The 20,854-nt window shown below is 55.8% G+C and overlaps 2 protein-coding genes and 1 pseudogene across 2 annotated transcripts, besides 1 other annotated feature; all 3 read right to left on the bottom strand.

The window, feature by feature from the left end:
• Positions 1-2,220: 2,220 nt before the first annotated feature.
• On the bottom strand, positions 2,221-7,119 carry LPMP_354440 (C2 domain protein, putative; the record flags this gene model as incomplete). The annotated part of the gene is made up of 1 exon (XM_010705074.1): positions 2,221-7,119. The coding sequence occupies one exon, from the start codon at positions 7,117-7,119 to the stop codon at positions 2,221-2,223; it is 4,899 nt and encodes a 1,632-aa protein (XP_010703376.1).
• A 1,810-nt stretch (positions 7,120-8,929) lies between these two features.
• Positions 8,930-9,464: a repeat region.
• A 1,180-nt stretch (positions 9,465-10,644) lies between these two features.
• On the bottom strand, positions 10,645-17,160 carry LPMP_354430 (C2 domain protein, putative; the record flags this gene model as incomplete). Its single annotated transcript, XM_010705073.1, has 1 exon — positions 10,645-17,160. One exon carries the CDS (start codon positions 17,158-17,160, stop codon positions 10,645-10,647), a length of 6,516 nt encoding a protein of 2,171 aa, XP_010703375.1.
• Positions 17,161-18,760: 1,600 nt separating this feature from the next.
• Positions 18,761-20,284, bottom strand: LPMP_354420 (annotated as a pseudogene).
• Between the last annotated feature and the right edge of the window lie 570 nt (positions 20,285-20,854).

The raw sequence follows: 20,854 nt of genomic DNA, 5'->3' as shown, positions 1-20,854 counted from the left end.
CCCCACTCTCCGTAAGTGAAGCTCTGCGCGTGACGCCACCACAAACCCCTCTCCCCCCAAAAAGCAAGCCTCTTTGTGGGCGCCCTCTCCAGAAAAAGAAGACAATCCGGTCGCCGCAAAGAGGAGAGGACGCACTGGCTGGCAGCTAACAAAATATCAGTCGGTATGCCCCCTCAACGCTCTTTCCTCCTAGTCGCTCTTGCAATCGAAAAAGCCTCCAACAACGAATCTAAGGCAGAGACCTTCAAAAAAAAAACACACGCATACGTGAAGCAGAAAAAAATGCAAAGCAACACCTCTGAGGTTCACGCTATGATGACCAGGTGATATGTTTCCGTCCCCTCTTCCTTTTCTGTATTCTTCTCTAGATAGACGATCAGACAAAGGTCCGCAGAAACGATTTTCTTGTAGAGTCCGCTACTCAGTACATAGACATCACCGCGGGAGTGCATGGATGAAGTGCATGATGAAGCGCATGCAACGACAGCCAGCATGGGGTCAATATACGCGGTGGACACGGGTGGATAACAGCGCGGCAAGAGAGAGAGAGAGAACGGTACCACAGCGTCCGAAGAGAAAGAAGACGGAAGAGAGAAGGTAAGATCAGTGGCCATTGATTCTTGCGGAGGTGCGCGTTAAGTGCTGGGTGCACCCCGTTTGCATCGTGTATGCTACTCCCTGTGCGCCTACAGTGCACCGTATCTGCCCACTTTAGGGGGTGAGCAGTGCATCCTGGGCTAGTGTGCTCCGAAGATGCCCGAGGAAGGTGGAAACTGCAACGCGAGGTCGAGAAGACACTTCGAAACAAAGCTGTACGCCCGTGTCTGTCGCGAGTGGTGCAGTGTGTGGCTCATAGGCACATACCCAAAGATGGGAAGCACGGCGTGCGTTATTATTATTATTCTTTTTTTTTTTTGTTTCGTCTGCTGTCGAAGGGGAGAGAACGATTATCAAGAAACTACAAGCACACACACATACACACACACATACACACATATATAAAAAAAAGAGGCACATCCATGAACAATACAGACAATGTAGCACTTTTACACCCACACAGGACTCCGAGAGAGAGAGAAAGAGAGAGCAACAGAGAGTCGAACATACAGTAAAGTAGGAACAGGTAAAGAGGTACAGTGTACATGACAGACCTGACTTGTGCAACACATAAGAAAGCCGAGAGCAAACGAGAGAAGAGGAGGGCACTCTTCTCCAGGAAGAGAACGCACAAGTATGCGCACAGATATGTACAGAAAAAAAAATTGAGAAGAAATCCGAGAGCAGAAAGTGGAGTGCATCAAAAAGAAAAAAGAAAAACAAAACGGAATACACTACCAGTTTTGATGACGGATGGGTCATGAAATCCGCCTCTGTCCCACCATATATGGAGGGAGAGCGAGGGGGAGGCAGGGCGTCGAAAAGTGGAGGAAAGAAATAAGACGCCTCAATCGAGACACCGAAAACGCTTCACTCTCACACACGCTCTCTCTCTCTCTCTGTGTTTCCACTCGACAGCTATCACCACTATATCACACCGTACCCCGCCCAATATCACTGTGCTAAAGAATAAGTCATTGCTCATCAGAGCTTTACACCCTCTTGAGTGGTCGAGAGGAAATGCTCGGTGGGAGGGAGGCAGAAAAGGGAAAGGAGGAGATCGCACACCTCAGTCACAAAACCCAAGTTGAAAATAAAAAGCATAGGCAGACAGACACGCGCAGAAGGTGACTCCGTCATAGCAAAACTAGACGACGTTAGAACCGCAAGAAAGCGAGGGGAGAGAAATGAAGACACTCGCGCTAGAGAACACCAACGAAAACAGCCAAGCGGAAGGAAAACGCAAACTCCAACCGAGTGAAATGAAAAAGAGAAGGCGGTTTGGAAAGAGTCACCCTATGAGACATGCGTGAGAGCACGAACATTACACAAGGAAAAGCGCGCGCACACACATACACTCCAGGTGGCCTGTGCAGGACTGCGCCCACGTGTTAGAAACGGACAGAAAAAGAAAGGGGCAAACATGAGACAACTCCAGCAGGCAACGACAAGCAAAAAAAAAAGAGCCCATGGCGTACCCGTCACCACACTGGAACAACACAAGAGGAAACGTAATTCACTCGACATGAACAACTTATCAGAAAGCGCACTCAGCGCACAGCCACCGAAGAGAGAGATCCAAGAATGTCGCACTAAAAAGTACTCTCGCACGCACTTTGCTCACTAAAAACTGTGCTCTGCTCCCGCTGGCGCAGTCGCCGCATCGGGTCTCCCGTTCGCGCTGCTGCTCCTCTTCGTCGTACCCGCTGCTGTCACGCGGTTCGGTGAGTTGCCGCCCAAATAGGCAGAAGAACCCACGCTGTGGCTACAGTGAGCGCCACTGTGTTTGTCGGTATGAAGAGTTGCACCTTCGCTGCCCTTCTCCGACAGTGTGAGCGCCTCCTCCCGCTCACGTCGCAGTACCTCGCTACACTGCCGCGCACGCTTCCACTCTTCGGGGTCAAAGGGGAGTGGGGGCTCCGGTCCAAAGCTATCCGTCTCGGGACCAAAGCGCTTAATGAGCGCCTGCATCCAGCCGTGCAGGGACACCGGCCAGCACCCGGACGCCACGTCCCGCTCGTACAAATTGTAGTGCAACGACACCAGGCCCGCCGCATTGTGCGACCGCATGTATGCACCAATGCGGCGCTCATAGTAGTGCACATAGCTCGGCATCACCTTCGACATGACATGGTGACTCCCCAGCCGAAGTGATTCTGGAATGCTCTCAAAAGCCGGTAGCGTTAGCCGCAGCGTAACGTGGCCGACAACGCAGCGCCGGTTAACCTCAGGGGAGCAAGGACCACGGTGGGACAGCTTGGTTGCCATAGATGGTAGCACGATCGGCACACGTAGCGTCTCACCGATCTTGTACAGTGGCTTTGTCAGCAGCGCGCGCAGGGAGAGACAGACAGCACCGATCTCGCCTCTACACGGGGCGCACGAGTTGTACGGCACCGACGCCGTGGTCGCAGACAGGGACATGCTACTGGGGTAGTTGGTGATGCTTTTCAAATTCGCTTGTCCGCTGTGGTGGCGGGGCAGCGTCCACTCCACGCAGTGTGCACTCTGCTGTCGAGATTGCCATGGGGAGTCCACATAGCTGCGAATGGTCTTTGCGTCACTGAGGTAAAACTCCTCGTCCACATCGCAATAGTTGCTGTGCTGAACCTCAGCGTAACTCTGGCAGTGGTTAGAGTACGATGATACAGTTGGTACGCCAGTGCGGCTTGAGTGCTGCCGCGGCAGGATGGGCGTATTCGGCAGACATCCCACGCGCCCCTCTTTTTGCCGCTTGATGGCCCAGGTCCCGCTACGGTACTTGGGGCGCTTTATATAACTGTGGATATTGTTCTCCCCGCCCACGTAGCAGGAGTCCGCCGTGGTGTCGGAGGCAGAATCGGTTGCGTCGTAGTGATTCATACCCCTACCACCTTCATCGAATGCGCCACCACTACCAACGCTCCCAGTCTTGCCCAACACTGCGCCTACTGCCCAATCGCTGCTGTGCACACCAACCAGACGTAACTCGAGGGGTGGTACACCTTTGGCATCCCCCGCAGCCCTCGATGTGGCGCCGTTGTGGCCGTTAGTGGTGCTGTTAAGCTTCTCGGGGATATCGAGACGGATCTGGGTGTAGCACTGTCGCTGGTGCAGAGCGTCGTTCGCAAACTCTGTTCGCTTGCACGATCTTTGACGCTCGCTACCGTAGACAGCCTCCACGGCGATCCTGCCCTGTGCCTCCTGCGCCTTGCCTGCCTCTGTGGCGAGCTCAACGGATTCGATATTCACGTAGATGGTGGCCGCGATTGGCGTCCTCGACAGCTCCGCGCGGAGCTCATCGTGAGCGCTTTTCAGCGACGCACACTGTGCAATCCTGGGCTGAACCTTTGTCAACTCGCTCGGCCTCATCTTGGCAATTAGCGACGTCATGTCATACGTCACTGCCTCCTGTACCGACACGCCCCTCCGCCCAGACTCGTCGTCCAGCTTGTACTCGGTAACGGTGGTCGCTGGAAAGGCTAAAGACTGCAACTCCATGCCAAGGAGACCCTCAGGTGAGGGGGTGGCGGCGCCATGGTGTGCCAGTGCCGCGCCTGAAGACTGCTGCTGCTGAGTGGTCCCAATACCATTCGAGTCCGGCATTCGGTTTCCCTTCAACTTTACAGCGTTATTCTGCCGGACAGACACGCACGATATCGAGCCAAGATGGGTGCCGCCACCGTAGCCAGACGCTGACTCTGTCGACGGGTGGAAAAAAGGCAACCACAGTACATTTTTCTCTCCTCGTACAAGGTTCGCCAAGGCCACCTCAGTCTCGCCAAGCACTGCCGTCTTTCGAAGCGCGCGGTGCTGACCGATCTTGAAGAACAGGACAGTCTGCGATGCCTCCTTCAGCCGGACCGTCGTCTCGTTGTTGTCCTCGATGTTCATGACAACCTCGGTCGATCCTTTCACATCTTCCGTGCGCAGAATTGGCTCCTTGTTGAGGTACACTTTCACGTAAAAATTCCCCACAGGCTTAAAGGCCTTGACGCCAAGGATCTTGACAGTCATCGGCGCCACTGCCACGTGGGCTCCGTACTGCTTCTCCTGATCCTCGATGAAGCGCTCGCACTCGCCGGGCGGTGCCGTATCGAGCATATAAGGCACGCGATGAAGCTTCTCTGGTGTACCCTGCTGTATGATGACCTCCAGTCGCTGCATGTGCAGACTCGAGGAAGAGCCAATGCTTGCCTCCGAAGCGACTGCCAAGGCGCCAGTTAGTCCAAAGTCCTCTGCCACCAGTTCCACCGTTAGCTCGCCCTGTACGTGGGCAACGCGCTTCGTCGCAGCGGCGACGAGATGAAGCGTGCGCACGACACAGCGCTGGCGCGGAAGGTTGGCGACGCCAAAGCACACCCGGCTCACCTCGCACTCCCCATCGTCGCCGTCCGCGACGATCATAACCTCGACGGCGTCGTGCGCCGGGTCGTATACCTGCACACTAAAGGTGTCGCTAAACGTCACGAGGCCCTTGCGGACAGTGGCCAGTCCTGTACGCACGGTCGCCGGCCCGGCAGAAATGCGGGCATAGCACCGTGGCAGCAGCCCGCCGTCGCTGAACATGTTACGTGCCTCTCGTACTCTGACGGTGAGCCGTGTAGGCTTCTGCTCGGGTCCGACAGCGCGCGCCCACTCCTGCATATACACCTCTTCGTTGTCAATGCGGCCCACAATGGCGTCCAGACGGTGCAGGTCGTCACGAAGGTAGCGCCATAAGTACGCCAGCACGCGGTTGCGTAGCCGAGTCTCCTGCATCGCCGTCATTTGGCGCGGGCTGCTGTACTTCTCCGTCTGAAGAGTAATCGTCGCCTGTCCCCCGTTCGAGGCGTCGCCAGTTTCAGCAGAGCGCACGAGCATCAGCTTCACCTCCTTCGCCTTCCCAGCCTGGATGTTCGTCAGTCCAGCGACGGCCTCGCCAAGCTTGCGGCTGTTGCCGAACACTGTGACGCTCACCGTGTCTGCCGCCGGATTCAAGAGCACAAGATCGAATTCTTGATTAATGATGGCGCCGCGGCGGTACAGCACCGTCTTGGACAGCTGCTCCACACAACCGTCTCCGACCACCACGTAGATATCGGAAGCCCGTGTTGGGCATCCGGCCTCGTCTGTCAAGCCGTCGATGCGCTGCACTGTCACGCGCACCGGCACGGGCTCGATTGTGCGGGCCCGGTAGGACGCGCGCAGCTGAGACAGGGCCTCAGGACCTTTGTTCACATACGCACCCGTCATCCAATCCAGTCGGTGCAGCTCCTGTGGTGCGTAGTGGGTCAATATGTCGTGAATGGCAGTCGAGCACGCTGCCTCCTCCGCCTCAGTCGCCACATCGTCGTAGCCGAAGTCAGCAGAGTAGATACTTACAAGCACCTCACCCTGTTCGTACGCCTGTGAGGTGCCTGGATGACGAACCAGCGGCACCCACACCTTCCGCTCCACCTGCCACGCCAAGTTGTGTAACGCCAGTACGCACTCCGCCACCTTCTTCTCTCGCTGCATGCTGCCCCCCCGCGAGTCGTTCACTGAGCTGACCGACACCAGCGTGCACACCAGTGCATCCTGCTCCGGATCGGCCGAGGAGAACATGAACTCGTCGCAGAAGACGGGGTTGTAACTGCCCTTCTCAACAACGCCAGAGTGGCCGCGTTCCTTGACGGTGTGCACAGCAAAGTATACTGCAGGCGGCGTGCGGGATAATGCTTCGAGATCGGCAAACACACCTTGACACTCACACAGACGCACCCGAAAGTGGTACGGCTCAGCTGGAGCGGCTGCGGCAGTAGAGTTCGCCTTCGATTCATCCACATTACCGTTGCTATGGGCGTACACGACTGTAGGGAGGTCTTCACGGTCGTGGCGACCCACGCGCCCCGCTAGGGGAGCCGCCGTGTGGCCCACACCGTGATCATACACGTACCCCACACCACCTTGGCGACGGCGTATCGGTGTTTTGTAGTCCTCCAGCGTTTCAATGTCGACTGAGAACTCCACCATGCGGGAGGCACGTGATGGATGTACGTCGGTGGCGTGTCTACCCGCTGAAGATTTGGACGGCTTTCTACTGTGGGGAGTGGAGACGTCGCGGTTGGTCACACTGACGTAACGACTAGAAGGGTGAATGGGGACTGTGCCAAACCGCCGCGTTCTCCGCCGCCTGCCACCTGCCAGTTTCAGGATGCTCTGATTCATCTGCGACACACTACCATTGCGGTGATAGGCCAACCGAGGGTAGTCCTGCGGAGCATCATCACTGCGATCTTGTTCGCCCCTGCCAGTGCTGTTTGTCTCGTATTGCCGGTACGGAGACAAGTGCGGTGTATCCGGGGACACCTGATTTGCTGGAGTGGCACAGTCTGCCACCTCCTTCCTGGCCTCATCCACATCGTAGTACGACGTGCTGCTTTCCTGGTAGGAGCGACGCGTGGAGGCGCGGGAATGGCGGGAGTGACGCGTCGGGTGGATGGGAAATCCTGAAGACTGGTCTGTTGTCGCTGTCCGAGTTCGCCGCGACGGTGAGGACGTGCTGCGATGAGGACTTGGCATCTGATCAGAGACAAAAGAGATGGAGGAAGCTAATAAAGGTAACAGCAATATACATACATATATATATATATATATGTGCGTGCGTTTGCCACCTCACTTTCCAAACGAGGCCTTTGTTCTTGTGTGTGGTGGCAACTTCTATTAGTGGTAGTCGTAGTGGTGAGGAGGGATCGTTACTGCGGCTGACAATGACAGAGAAGGGGGCCAGAGCGAATCAAAACAGAGAAAAAGATAAACGAGCTAAACCAATATGGTAATGATGCGAGAGTGTCGCGTGCATCTACAAAAGAGGTGAACGTGGCCGGGAGTATTCGCCTGTACTTGTTGATGAATGTCAAGACAGGCCTACAGCTCTAGAGAAGAAGAGCTGAGCAAACAAGAGGAGTGAAAAGGTGAAAGAAAACAAAAAATATGTAAAAGCAAATGCCTGACTCTTTGCACGTGTGCACCTAACAGGAAAGGCCAGAGTGATGGGGGAGAGAGGTGGGAACGACACCAAGGAGCGTCGCGTACGGATGAGCAGACGAGATGCAACAGAAAAAAGGGGAAAGGGAAGGAGGTGAAACAAGAGCGGCGATTGTGCAGCAGCTGCACCGGTCAAGTGTGGCTCAACCGAGTCGACCTCTGGCGTGCGCTCTTCCCTTTTGCCTTCGGCACCCGTTGATGAGCCTGCCTCTTTCGAAATAAGACTTCAGCGCTTGTTTTTGTTTTTTTTTATTGTGTGGCTGTATGTTCGTCTGGGGGGAGCGGATGGCGCTCCGCCTCTTCTGACGACGTCCATCATAATTCAAGCAGTTTTCAAGGAGAGATTAGTGCGAAGGAGAGGGAGAGGAGAGTAGAAGGGGGGGAGGAGAGCAACAACAACAACAAAAAAGGGGGAACAGAGTGGCCAATGTGTGCTGTAAATAGTCGCGTCTGTACGTGCGGGTGCGAGTGAGTGTATGGGCGTGGACGCATTTAGTTGTTTTACAGGCATAACCACAGGTAAAGCTGCATCGCAATGGTGCTCAACCATTCAGAACAATGGGCGCCGGCGCAAGCTCGCCGGAGCTCATTCCACAGGATGGAAAAGAGGGAGAATACACACACACACACACGCACACGCACAAAGCGATCGGAGATGAGGCAAGAAGAGCTGCTTGTTCTTGTTAGAGGTTCATGATAGTGCATGTTAGGCAGTCATGTAGCGGGGGATGGGGGAGGACGAAGACGACAGTCATGTGCGTAGAAAAGCTCACAGATCCTATCCTCTGAACCAGCGCGCGCATCGTTCGATAACCTGGGGGATGCTAGAATGGGCGTAACGACAGTTCACTCTTCCTTTCGTCCCCAGCTATGGGGCTTCCTATTTGCTGTTCTCTTCTGGGGGCGGGGGAGGGGGGTATGAGTCGCACACCATCCCGCTACTACAAACAAGATCGGCATAATGTACCACTCGTATTCGAGTTACGGGCATGACTGATGCTTAGCATTCTTTAACACGTGAAAGCAGTCAAGGTTGCAGGTAGAAAGACAGGTAGCTGAAGAAACGTCCGTAACGATCACTGTATGATAAACCTGAAAAAAAAAGACATCGAAGGGAATCGTCAAGCACAAGCATACTCGAGAGCAAAACAGTAGACAAATAGCGTAACGCATACGGAGAAGTAATGCAAAACCAAGCACACTCTCGATACATACGCGCTACACACAAACACATACACATGTGCAACCCACGAGGGGGGAGCCAGAAGCACCTAGGCGTGCACGTATGCAGTTGTATACGTGTAGGAGTTGAGTCCACACACTCCACAAAAAAAAATGTAATTGACCTATTCATTGTCCCATGCAAGAAGAGTTACACACCACACTGCCCCCAGGCTTCCATGGGCCCACTGCGTGGAGCAAAGCAGCGCTAGACACCTGCATTATAGCAGTGCCCCCACTCAGGCATCGGAGAGCACGGCCCTTCCTTCAGACACTACCCACCCTCGCCACGAAGGCTGCCTCACAGCCACTTCCATAATGCCGGTCGCCACCTGGTGCATCCCTCGAGCTCAGGGCTCCTCACAGCAGTGGGCAATGAGGGCCAGATGAGACACGTTTGAGTCACGCTGGCACTTCGCGCACCACATGGATGGCACAAGCAGCTTCGCTGTCGCAGGTCTCTCCGACGCAACGCCATCCAGGTCCTGGCCGCAAGCATTATCAGCAGTGATGCCTCGCTCTGACCTTCCCTCTGTCGTGGGTGCTTGACCATGTTAGTACGAGAAGCGGCTCTGCGTTAGCAGAAATAGGGGCTGCCTCGCTAGCGCAAAGAGTGTCTAGAGGACCCCTGGTGCCATGTTGAAGTCCCCCCTCCCGTCGACGGGACCCTTACGGAGGAAGGGGGAGAGAGATGAAAACGATTGCCTGTGAAGAGGACAAAAAAATCAAGCAGCGGTGCTCCGGAGAAGTAGCAGCAGAGGGTGTAAATCAAACAACGAAAGAGGCCCGCTTTGGGGCCCTGAGGCTCTCTGTGCGCCGTCGAGCAGCTGAGCTGCATGTCCGGTAAGAGGGGCGTGCGCCTGTCTTTCTCTGCCTCTGCGAAAACTTGCACAGGCGCTTGCATCCTTCACAGTGGAGGCAGAGAAAGGCACCCTTGACGGATCGAGTGAAAGAGGTAGATGGATGAGCGGAGAGGTCAAGAGAAGCTCAAGGGCGCATAATGGGAAACGAGTGCCGCTGCAGAAAAAAAAGGCGCATCACACGCGTGCAGCGATGGATTGCGGGTAAAAAAGGGGGCCGCTGATGGCAAGCAGCACCAGCAACAACACCACCAACAGGAAAGCAAACAAGAAGAAACCGAAGGTAGGGAGCGCCAGAGGGGGGGGGGACTCCCTGAAGGCCGAAGTCATCACAGAGAGGGAACACCCGAAGGGAAAAAAAAAGGACACTACAACGTCAAGGAAACAGACAAAACGGCGCGGGGAGGGAAAACTTCCACGCATTCATGCGCTAAGATGGAAGGAGAAACAAAGTGAAAGAAGAACCAGACAAGAACAATACTCACAGCGATGAAAAGTACACACACACACACTTCCCTGTTCACATCTCTGAGGAAACACAGCGGTCGCCAGAGATCGGTAGAAAAGAAACACCGAAAAAAGGGTGGGGGAGAAATAAAAAGAATTCAGTCGATGTCAAGGAACGAGCATACGCGTAAAACAGAAAACAGAGATTCTGGCGCCAACACATACACACACACACATACATATGCAGGAGTAAAGCAATCACGCGCAGCGCGAAATCGGCAGCTGTCCCAGCGACTCACAGAAGGCATAGAAGAACTGCTCATGAAAAATGTGTGACTAAGGATAGCGAAAACGACGTGCATTGCTTTCCATTAACGCTTCCTGCTCAGGCAACTCCACAAGAGAGACATACAGGCGGAGTAGGTATCTCCTCTCCTCCTCCCACATAACCACTTGACAGTTTTTACCCTTTTAGGCTCTAGTGTGTTTCTTATTTTGCTGGTGGTAGCTCATTGGCCGCTGTTTGCCCATTTCAATTTGACTCTCTTTTGCCTCTGTGCACCACAGACACCCTCTTGTTGTGTTGTGTGTCATCATGGCTCTTCAGTGCAGGTGGCGGCTCGCAAGGGTCCAGCTCCTTTCCCCATCTGACCACCAGGTCGGCCAGGCACGCCGATAGTCCGGTCTCCCAGCAATTGCAGGAAACATACGACTCGTACAGGCGTGCATGAATGTCTACAAGCGAGTTTGCGTCGTAGTGACTCAGCAGGCGGCAAATGCGATCGGTGTAGTAGCGGACGTATGCACGATCAAAGCCATCCATTGCGCTCGAAGAGAAGCGCACGGAGGCACCATAGCTCTCGAACGCAGGGGGTATGAGACTGAACGTGATGGTACCGACCAAGCTCGCATGGACGCGATTCGCAGCGTGGCGCACCGACACAAGCGGCACCTGTACCTTCTCGAGCATGTCAAAGACGGCAGGCGTGAGCAGGGCTCTCAGCGACACCACAGTGCGGCCGACTTCTTCCGATTTCGACTTGGAGGCGCGGTCGTACACACACAGCGTCAAGGTGGCGGCCTGTCCAGTGGCGCTGATGTCGATACGCAGCAAGGGGAAATCCAGATTCGAGACACTCTCCTTGGACATGCCGTATGGGTACACCGGGGACGCACCGGGCTGCCGCCGCGCTGCCTCCGAGGTGAAGTGCCCCACAGACGCTGTTACAACGCACGAGTGTCGCATCGTCGTGGAATGCAGGTCGAGTGAATGGATCGCTACGTATACCGTCGCCACCACGCTGGGCGCGAGCTGCAGCCGCAATGCGCGATGCAGTTGACGAATGTCCGGGGCATGACACAGGATGAGATCTAGTCGCCGCACATCCTTCGGCATGTAGGTCGACACCAGCGAAGCGACATCGTCCATGAGCGGCTCGAAGATGGCAGGAGAGAGGTGCTGCAGTGGCGGCACCGGCAGATGGACTTTTGGCAGTGATATACTCAGACGGCAAATGCCCAAGAACTCTGAGTTCACGTCGTAGAGACGCAGACGTTTCTCCACCGTCTTGCCAGTAGGGCAGCGTAGGATACAGAAGTCAGCGTGGCACAGCGCCTCGGCGCCCAGTAGCTTGCGAAACCCAAGCTTGAGAGTATATTGCTTGTCATAGTTAGCGGCCACGTTGTCAATCGTGAAGGTAGCCGTGCTCGCCTCCAAGGAGACTAGCTGATCAGCCGGGATCGGCTTCGTCTTGAGCAGCACAGTGCCACCTTCCGACACGCGGATGTAGATCTCAGCATCATGAATGATCAGCCCGGCAAAACCAACGATAGTGACGGAGCCTGAGATGCTGCTGCGGACCACGGGGGGCACCGACCCACCCTTCTCCCTGTAGGTGCCGCTAAAAGCGGTCGACATCAAGGGCGCCATGCCCGGTTGAAGTGGCGTGCGCTCCGCATCTGACGGATCCTTACCAGCGTCATTCTCGCTCGGCGCATGGCTGCGAAGAGCAGAAAATGTGCTGGCAGCCCCCATCATCGGCGACGCGAAGAGGTACGCTGTCTGGGCCAGGGCTGACGACCCCTCGATGCCGTAGGCAAACGCCGATTGTGACCGTGCGTGCATCTGGTCATCACTGCCAAAGTCTACAGGAAAAGCGGAGACTTTCAGGACACCGCAAACACCCGCCGCCTTCGTCCCAGCGTGGCTGACGAGCGCCAGCTCCATAAGATTCTCCTCTGCTTGCCGCAGAGTCCCCAGCTCCACCTGCGTGCGGGCCAGCTCCACCTGCTTCGACGGGTAGTAACGCATCAGAATCAGCTCTACATTTTCCTGCTGCGGGAGGCCGACAACGAGGTCAAAGCTCTCGGAAATCACACACTCATCGCGACACTCCACAATCGAGCTACGAAACTCCTGCAGCCCGGCACGGACAATGCAGAACACGTTCAGCGGTGTTTTGCCATTCTTAAAGGCGAGAGCGCGGCAACGGTCAACTGTGAAGTGAAGGTTGTATTCACCTGGCTCCGGGCCGTACTTCTCCACCATGCGGTTCAGGTATGCCGCTACGTTCAACGTCGTTGCGTACTTGACGTCCACCATCGCCAACTCGGTCGGGATGTAGTAGTAGAAAAAGCGGGTCAGGCGCGAGTGCAGCGACAGTTCCTCCTCTGTCGGTGCCGGGGCTGAGCTGCCGTAGTTTCTGCATAAGACGGAAACACGGATAAACCCCACCGCCACAGCGTGCGAGGTGCGTGAATCCATCACCAGCATTAGCGTTCGCTCCTTCGTGACGCCACGGTGTAGATCGGCCAAGGATATGTAGCACTCCCCGGCATTCGTTTTACCATTCAGCACGACGCTCAGTCGCACGAGCGTCGTCGTCGGCTCGGAAACGGAGAAGCGCAGCTGGTCTTGAGCATCCGAGACGACAAAGTTGCCCCTCTCCCCCGTGATCGGCTCTGTCCTTGCTCGCGTGTGGCCATTCACTTTCGCCTTGACGACGCAGAAACCCTCGGCGAGAAAGCCACTGGAGTAGAGATGGGACACCCCCAGCACCGCCACCTCTAAGTCAGCGACGCGCGTGTCTGTGTCATCGGCGCCGGTGTCACTACCGTTGTCGTGGAACCAGTCCCCGAGCATGATGCTCTCAACCTGCGAGAGCTCTCCGACGTACCACTCCAAGCGGTGGAGCTGTCGCGGCGCGTGCATGCTGAGGTACTCGCGGATCTTCTCCCGTAGTCGGTTCTCGGCGTCCATGGAGGGCAGATAGTTCATGCCAAAGTTGATCGCGCCAAGCGAGAGGTACACGAAGCCGCACTCCATTGCGGTTGCCTCAAAGGGATGAATGACAAGCGACGTCCACCGCGTCCGCATCACGCCGCGCTGCACGTTGCGCATCGACAGCGTGCAGTGGCCCAGCTTCCTAAGCCCGTAAGGCGTGTCGGTGAGGACAGTGATGGAGAGGTAGTCGATGCTTGGGTCTTCAACAGTGAACAGAAATGCTTCGTTAAACAGTGGCTCTGTGGTGGAGAACTGCACCCGAGATCGGTGGGACTCGCAGATGGTAGAGAGCAGCACGTACGGGTTCGGCATGTTGCGTCCAGGTTTAAAGAGGTTTGTGCAGCTCAGCAGGCGTACACGCAGCTGCATGCGTGTCGCATAGCTCTTCTCATTACTGCCCTCGCTGTCGAGGGGGGCAGAGGACTCAGTCAGCACATCTCCTCCGTAGGTCGGAGGCCGATACGTCAGCTCTAGCGAGGCGGGCAGGTCCGCATCCGCATCGGAAAGCGCCGCGGAGTTCGGCTGACTGACCTCGGCGGAGCAGAACTCCTCGACAGAGGTGATGCCACGATCCATCAGGTTCATGGTGGGAGTACGATTGACGAGGGAGCGACCGGACTTAGAGGGACTCGTATCCCGCCACGTCACACCGAAGGTTGTTGTTTCATTCATGGTTTGCTCATAGCGGTCCGAATCATCGAAGGTGCTGTTGACGTCGCTCACCATTCGCATCGAGTTCGTCCTGAGGTGGCCTTGAAGCAAGTACCTCTTCAAATTACTCCACCGCTGCGAAACACTAGAGCTGATCCCCGCGCTTGTGGTCCCACTGGAGGGAAGCGGGTCTGTCCCGCTTCCCCCTATTTGCCCCATACTTGGGCTCCGGGGCTCTCTTTTTCCTCGCATTACGTTAGGCCGGCGTGCCTCACGCTCACGGCACTGCTCCTTAATAAGGCGTGCCCGTGTGCGGTCCACCAGGTTTAGGTCCACCACAGTGTACTTGAACCCAATCCTGCCCACCTCCCGCATCTTGCCGTTCTTCTTCTCGGAAAGGACAGGAAGCCAATCGTTGTACTGCCGCGACGGTTGCACATTGGCCAAAGGGATCACCGCACGGCCGACCTCTTCGTCTCTGCCGATGTCTGCCTGATCCATCACCACGAGCGTAATGGCCATGTCCTCAGGCCGATCGTAGTAGAACTGGCAAAACTCGAAGTAGTCGGGCTCCACAGTCGCTCTCGAGGTCTTTGTCTGATAAGCGTCGATGCCGACACGCACCACCACGTAAGGGTTGATGCCACTAAGGCCAGAACGCAGCTGACGGCATCCCACGACAGTAAAGTAGAGAGCGTAGGTGGGGTCTTCATCGCCGTACTCGACGGCCAGCCGCGCCATAAAGGACTCCATGTCGAACACTGTTGCAACCGCTATATTCACGCGGTGCAGGCTATCAGGGGTGTGGCGGTACGCGTAGCGGCGCAGTCGCCCGGCAAAGGTGTTTTCGAGACTCAGGTCCACTTCATAGTTGTGCCCCACCTCGTCGCTGTACAGGTTTACGCGGACGATGCCGCTGAAATACGCCTCTGGCGTTCCAGCTGCACCCACGAGGTACAAGTCACGCTTGTTCATGACGCTGCGCTGCGTGTTCAGACAGCTAAAGTCGACGCGGCCGTACACAACGTCGTCCCACTGTGCATTCACCACCTCAATACGGATGAGGTCGGTCTCACGTACCACGTCGAACACGTAGTTCTCCCGCACACTGGTAGGTGCAAACTGGCGGACAGCAAATGCCTTGGTGCGCACACTGCAAGTGCCCATTGTGAGCAGGACGCAAACGTCCTGTCCACTCAAATCCATGTCAGCGGTCTCACGCAACGAGACAAGTGACTCGATGGCGACTAGCATGCGCACCGTCCCCGGCTCTCGGCCGTATTGGACCACCAAATCATTCATGTACGAGTCGATCTCACCCAGGCGGCTCCGTGCCAACACGTCCACCAACGGCAACTGAATGGGGTCGTACCGCTTAAAAAAGCGGCCGAGTCGGTCATAGAAATCATCAACGCTTTCCGCCATGTCAGGCGAAGTGAGACCGAAGTTGATGGGACGCACCAGGAGGTGCACCAGGCCGCTTACCACCACTTGAGTCACGCTCTCCACCATACACAGAAACATGTTGCGGCGTGAGATGTATCCTTGCGAGAGCGGCGCAGCGCTAACGTTGCAGCGGCCAATCTCGTACGTCTTTGCTCCGCAGCGGCCCATCAATATGACTGTCACATAGAAGTGCTGCGGATTGATAACGTCCATGGCCACGGTGTTCGCCTCCGCCCAAACAACGGTGTTCTGCAGCGTAGCCATGTTCGTCACAAATTCCTCCGCCTCGCTGCGTAAGATGATGAAGACATCGTCGGACCCAAGAAGCGACTGATTCCAGTCCTCCTTGTTGATGTTTGTGCAACCGTCAACCCGTATCGCGGCGCGGAAGTCGCCCGGTTCGCTCGCTTGGTACTCAGCGCAGAGCCGGCTCATCATTTCCTCGAAGGTTTCTCGCTCATCAGGGAGTTCCACCGTCAGCTCTGCTCGGCCTCCGAGGCATACACTGCGTTTTCGTGGAGTGACCACGACGAGGGGAGAAACGCTGCTGCTGAACGGGCTCACCCGCGAGTCAAGCGGCATGAGGAGATACGGACGACTACTTAGCGGAGTCCGCGTCTGATAGTCGTCGTGGTTGCGCGAACTCACTAGGAGAGGTGAGGCGCCGCCCTCTCGCGATGTTACACTTTTGCCGCGAGGACACTGCGATGTGATGGGGCTCGAAATAGTGGGTGTGGAGCTGGACTGATCCTGTCCATTGCTCCACAGCGCTGGCGCACTTTTGTCCGTCAGCGCCACTGTACTCGCATTGTTGCCGTTGTTCCGAGGGTACAGCTCTGCTGTGTCGCGCACATGCGCCATCATTACATCCAGGATGGCCACCTTAGGCGGATCGTAGCAGAGCAGAAAGCGACGCAGACGTCGCACATAGGCGGCCTCGAGTTGCTCGCTGAGTCTCAGCTCTGACGCGGGTTCGCCAAGGGAGTCAGACTCGAGAGAGATTGTAATTGTGCCGGCAATGCCTGTCGGAATGGTTTGCTGTAGAAGTGAGGGACCGTTGTCGTTCACCATCGCAGCTGAAGACGTGCCAGAGGTGATTGCATTCGAGGTCATGCCAGCAGCACCCGCACATACGTTGCACCCTGCCGTAGCCGTTGCAGACACGGGTGGAAGTGGTGTGGCGAGGTAGTACTTGCGGCGCTTCCGCTCGTGGTGCACCAAACGCTCAATGGATATGTAGCACCGCCCTAGCAACACCGGGAGTCGTGCCTTCAACAACGATGATGTGCCGCCGCTACTGCCGGCGGCGCCGCCACTACCGGTGGGGCCGGTTGAGGAGGCACCGAAAACTTCGCCTTCATCTATCCCGGTGCAGTTGACTGCCCGCACCACACCTCGCTTCGCCGTCAAGACACCTATCCCTGGCAGAACCAAGCCCGATGGCTCCTGGACATCATAGACGGAGAGCTCAATCACGGCCAGCCGGTGTGTGTTGCCCACAACGAAGGAGTCGCTAAACTGTGGCTGAAACGTGTTCTTCTTTAGGGTTGTCTGGAACCGATACGTGCCGTCCACAACAACGGTGACGCGTGGATTGACGACCCAGTTACCACTGCTGACGGGACGGTAGAGCTCGCATTTGTGAACCTTGATCGTTAGTTTGCCCATGACTTCACCCAACTAAGCCGACCACCGAAACAGAAAAGTCTCCGAGCAACACTATAGTAGTGCTGACCACTTCTCTTTTTTCCCCTTCTTCGTACTGTACGAAAATATCGCTCCCTGCATGCTAGTGTATGGGTCAGTAGGCGTGTGCTCGGTGGTGGGAAAGCCTGCGTGCCCCGCAACAAGTCACAACTGGGAAAATGCGCGTGCAGGAGAAAGAAAAACGAAAAGGGAACGAAGAGAAGTATCGAGTAGGCGGAGGAATCTCAGAAGAGGGCCACTCGGGCGACGCGCGCTGGTCGCGTAAAATACCGGACCTCAAAGAGGAAGAAAATAAGAGACAAAGGCAAGCACAGAGAGAGAGAGAGCAAGAGGCAGATGATATCGCAAAATGAACGAAAAAGAGTGACCAGACTTCCAGCGTGTGATGGCACGCTAAGGGTAAGGGGAAGAGGCAGACGCAGACGTATAACGGGAGCAACTGCGCAGCGGTGTATTATCCGACGAGCTCTAGGTGAAGACAAGGCGTCTAACAGGTAACACTACGTACACTCTGCATGGAGAATCAACGCGAGGATGAAAGTGAATTCAGCGGTGGGGCTTCTGCGGCGGTGAGCAACGAACGAAAAAAAAAAAGAAACAGCAAGGAGAGTGTGGAAATCAATTCCGCTTTTCTCTGTTTTAAAGCGTCTCGAGTGCTATATGGCAACTTTTCTCCGCTAACTAGGTGAAGGATTGGTGCTGTGTGCTGGTATGTGAACGCACTCTGATAGGGAGGACTGATATACGCCACTGTCAAACAAAAGCGTTGGCGTTTTTTTTTGTTTTTTTTGTGCGTGTGTGTGCGTGTGAGTAGAGAGAGGGGGGCATGCGAGTACGTAAGCGAGTCAGCACACAGCACGCATCGACGCCGACAGAAAGGTAAAGAGGGGTAAAGTGCGGAGTCGAGGAAAACAAAAATGAAACACAAGGGGAGGGGTGTTGCAGGTCGCATGATGTACTGCATATGCGGCGCAGAATGAATAAAAAGCGCAACAGCCTTGCTGTCTAATGGCTATGATGCACTCCGTCCCACGACGTGGCACAGTGTCACGGGTGTGGGAGAGAAGAGCACCAAAAAGGCAGGATGCTCGTCGGGGAGAAGGAGGGGAGGCACACGTAGTGCCATTCGTCCTTGTCAAATGTCATGTCTATGCGCTTAGTGTTTTGGCATCTCGTTTATCGGCTTAGACGCATTTTCGTGAGCCACGGGGACATCAGCGGAGGAAAGGACGAAGAGAAATGAGAGAAGGCTGGGGCGGAGAGACAGGCGACACTGCTCGACACGGGGGGGGAGGGGTGAGGCGGTGAAACGGGAGGCGTGCGGAGCGAACCGCTCCTGCTGTCAATTCCATCCTCTGCATTCCTACATGCAGGTACGCATGCACTTAGATGCGCGTCCTATCATTCGAGCCACGCGGGGCCCATCCGTGCTTGCTGCGACTTGAAGCCACTCAAGCAAAGGAATCAGCGTAGTAGCGCAGCGTCTCAATCTCAGAGATCAGCACGTCGTGCAGCAGCTGGCGGCGCACCACAACTCGAGTGGAGTCATCAAAGAGAGTACCTATTGCATCGGGCTGCCACTGTAGTGCAGCAATTTTGATGCGCACGAAGTCTCGTACCGCGGAGGAGAGCTGCGGCGACTACGGTGGCTCCCAGTCGATGGTGATGCAGTGATAAGCATCGTCGTACACGCTCTTGGGGGCAATGAGGAGGTACGCCGTAGAAGCCAGCACGCGGCGGTGTTGAGCTGCCTTCTTCTCGTGCCGAGCTGGCACCCTCCAGCGAACGGTGGAGTGTACCGGCTCAGCAGCCTCCTCCACCTCCCACGTCGCGTATGGCCGCACAAGATAAAGCCCCTCGTCATACAAGAGACCCAGACGATGCAGCTGCTCCACTCGCTGCACCATCTCCTATCGATGCGCCTCGACGTCCGCTGCGGAATTGCCGCCAAAAAAAGCCCGTTTCAACTGACCTTCCACCGTTCCCGCTGCCAAGGCAGTTCCATTGAAGCAACTCTGCAGGCACGCGGCAATCGCCGATGAGCTCCCAATACACCTCGGAGTCTTCCTCGCGACCTTCCAGTAACGCAGCATCGTCGCCACCGTCGCGAGAGACGCCGTCAAGCAGCGCACTACGTCGTTTTGCACTACCGCCTTTTGGTCACAAGCTGAACCTCGACGCCAAAGTGCGCGGCTGCGATGCGGCCGTAACAGCCACACGCCTGCCCTCCCTTCTGTATCGCACGAGTGGTGACCACAGTAAAGGCAGTGGGCTGCTTGCAGTCACTGCTACGAGCTTCAAAAGTGGTGTTAGCAGCGAAGGAACGGTTCAAGATGTCGAGGTCGGGCAGAACGTAGGAAACTTCTCGCCTAGTAAGTCCCTCGCGGGGAAAGCGGCGGGAGAACACCTGCGAAAGTGCCCCCCAAGAGAGGCGAAAGGCGACTTCACTGGCAGGTCAGACATCTGGAAAGGTCTCCTTGATAGCCTGAGCAGCGGCCCACCGCTGCGTCACGCGCAGCTTGACGAGCACCTCCACCACACCAGTGGCAGCGCCCAGCCCCAATGTTGCCAAGGCAACGACACCTGTGTCCTCGGCGGCGCGAGAAGGCTCCACAGCAGTGCTCTTTTCACACCCCATCACACACCCCGTACCTAGCACAGCTGCTTAAACGGAGTTGAGGTCAAAGAGATGTCGTTCCATGCGTGGGCAAACCCCTAGCCATGGCGGCCACAGTGAGTTTGCTCGGACTAGTTCTGCCATGAGCGCCAGAACATCGAAAAGTGCTGCGTCCTCCATGGCGGCCGGGCTTGCATGCAGTGCAGCCGCGCACAGCGAGGTGGCTACTTCTTTCATGTAGGGGGATACCCCGGCGGTCTCAAGACAGCTAATCACGACGCCTACAGTGGGAAGAGAATAGGCTGCAACAATACTCATACCCATTGTCTTGGTTGGAACCAGAAACGACACATTCGGGGGCAGAAATATGTGGTTCTTTTTGGCATACTGGACAAATGCCTAAGGTGACGGGCCCTCGCCGAGTTAAAAACTCGACCCGGTTGTGAACCGCTCGGCAGTGGCGGACATTTTTTTTATTGGGGGGGACGGGGGGTGTCTTCGCGTGAGGCTGAAGGAACGGAGATAAAAAGAGAGAGGATGAATACAATGGCGGATGATGTCGGTGAGCACACGACTTCACTCAGAAAAGCATCGGTGTAAACTTTCCTATGGAGAGAGATGGAGCGATGTCTTGCGTGGCGATGCACATGAAGGCGTGATACCAGCACTAGGATAGGATGCATGCATCTCATGAGTCTTGCGCTCGATCCCCTTTCCATGTCTAGCAGCGAAACACACCACCTCGGCTCTACTACAAGATGATCAAACGCAAACAAAGAAACACGCGTCAGCCCCACATCACTTGCACAACAGAATAGTACTTTACTGGGTTGTCGACACCAAACAGCGGCGGGGACGCTAAAAGAAAGAGTGACTGTATAGTGTAGGTAGAGGTAGACATGAATAATCAATTCAAGACCAAGACTAATGTGGAGAGTGAGGGTCATAGAGAGCCGACCTCCTCCTCTGCCTCTCTTTACGTGCGCATGCACGCGTGCGTTTCTGCCAGTACGTGTGTCTCTTCATTTATTTTTCTCC

Source organism: Leishmania panamensis (assembly GCF_000755165.1).
Source record: "Leishmania panamensis strain MHOM/PA/94/PSC-1 chromosome 35 sequence".
Taxonomy (NCBI): domain Eukaryota; phylum Euglenozoa; class Kinetoplastea; order Trypanosomatida; family Trypanosomatidae; genus Leishmania; species Leishmania panamensis.
This window is presented reverse-complemented; position numbering and strand designations above follow the sequence as displayed.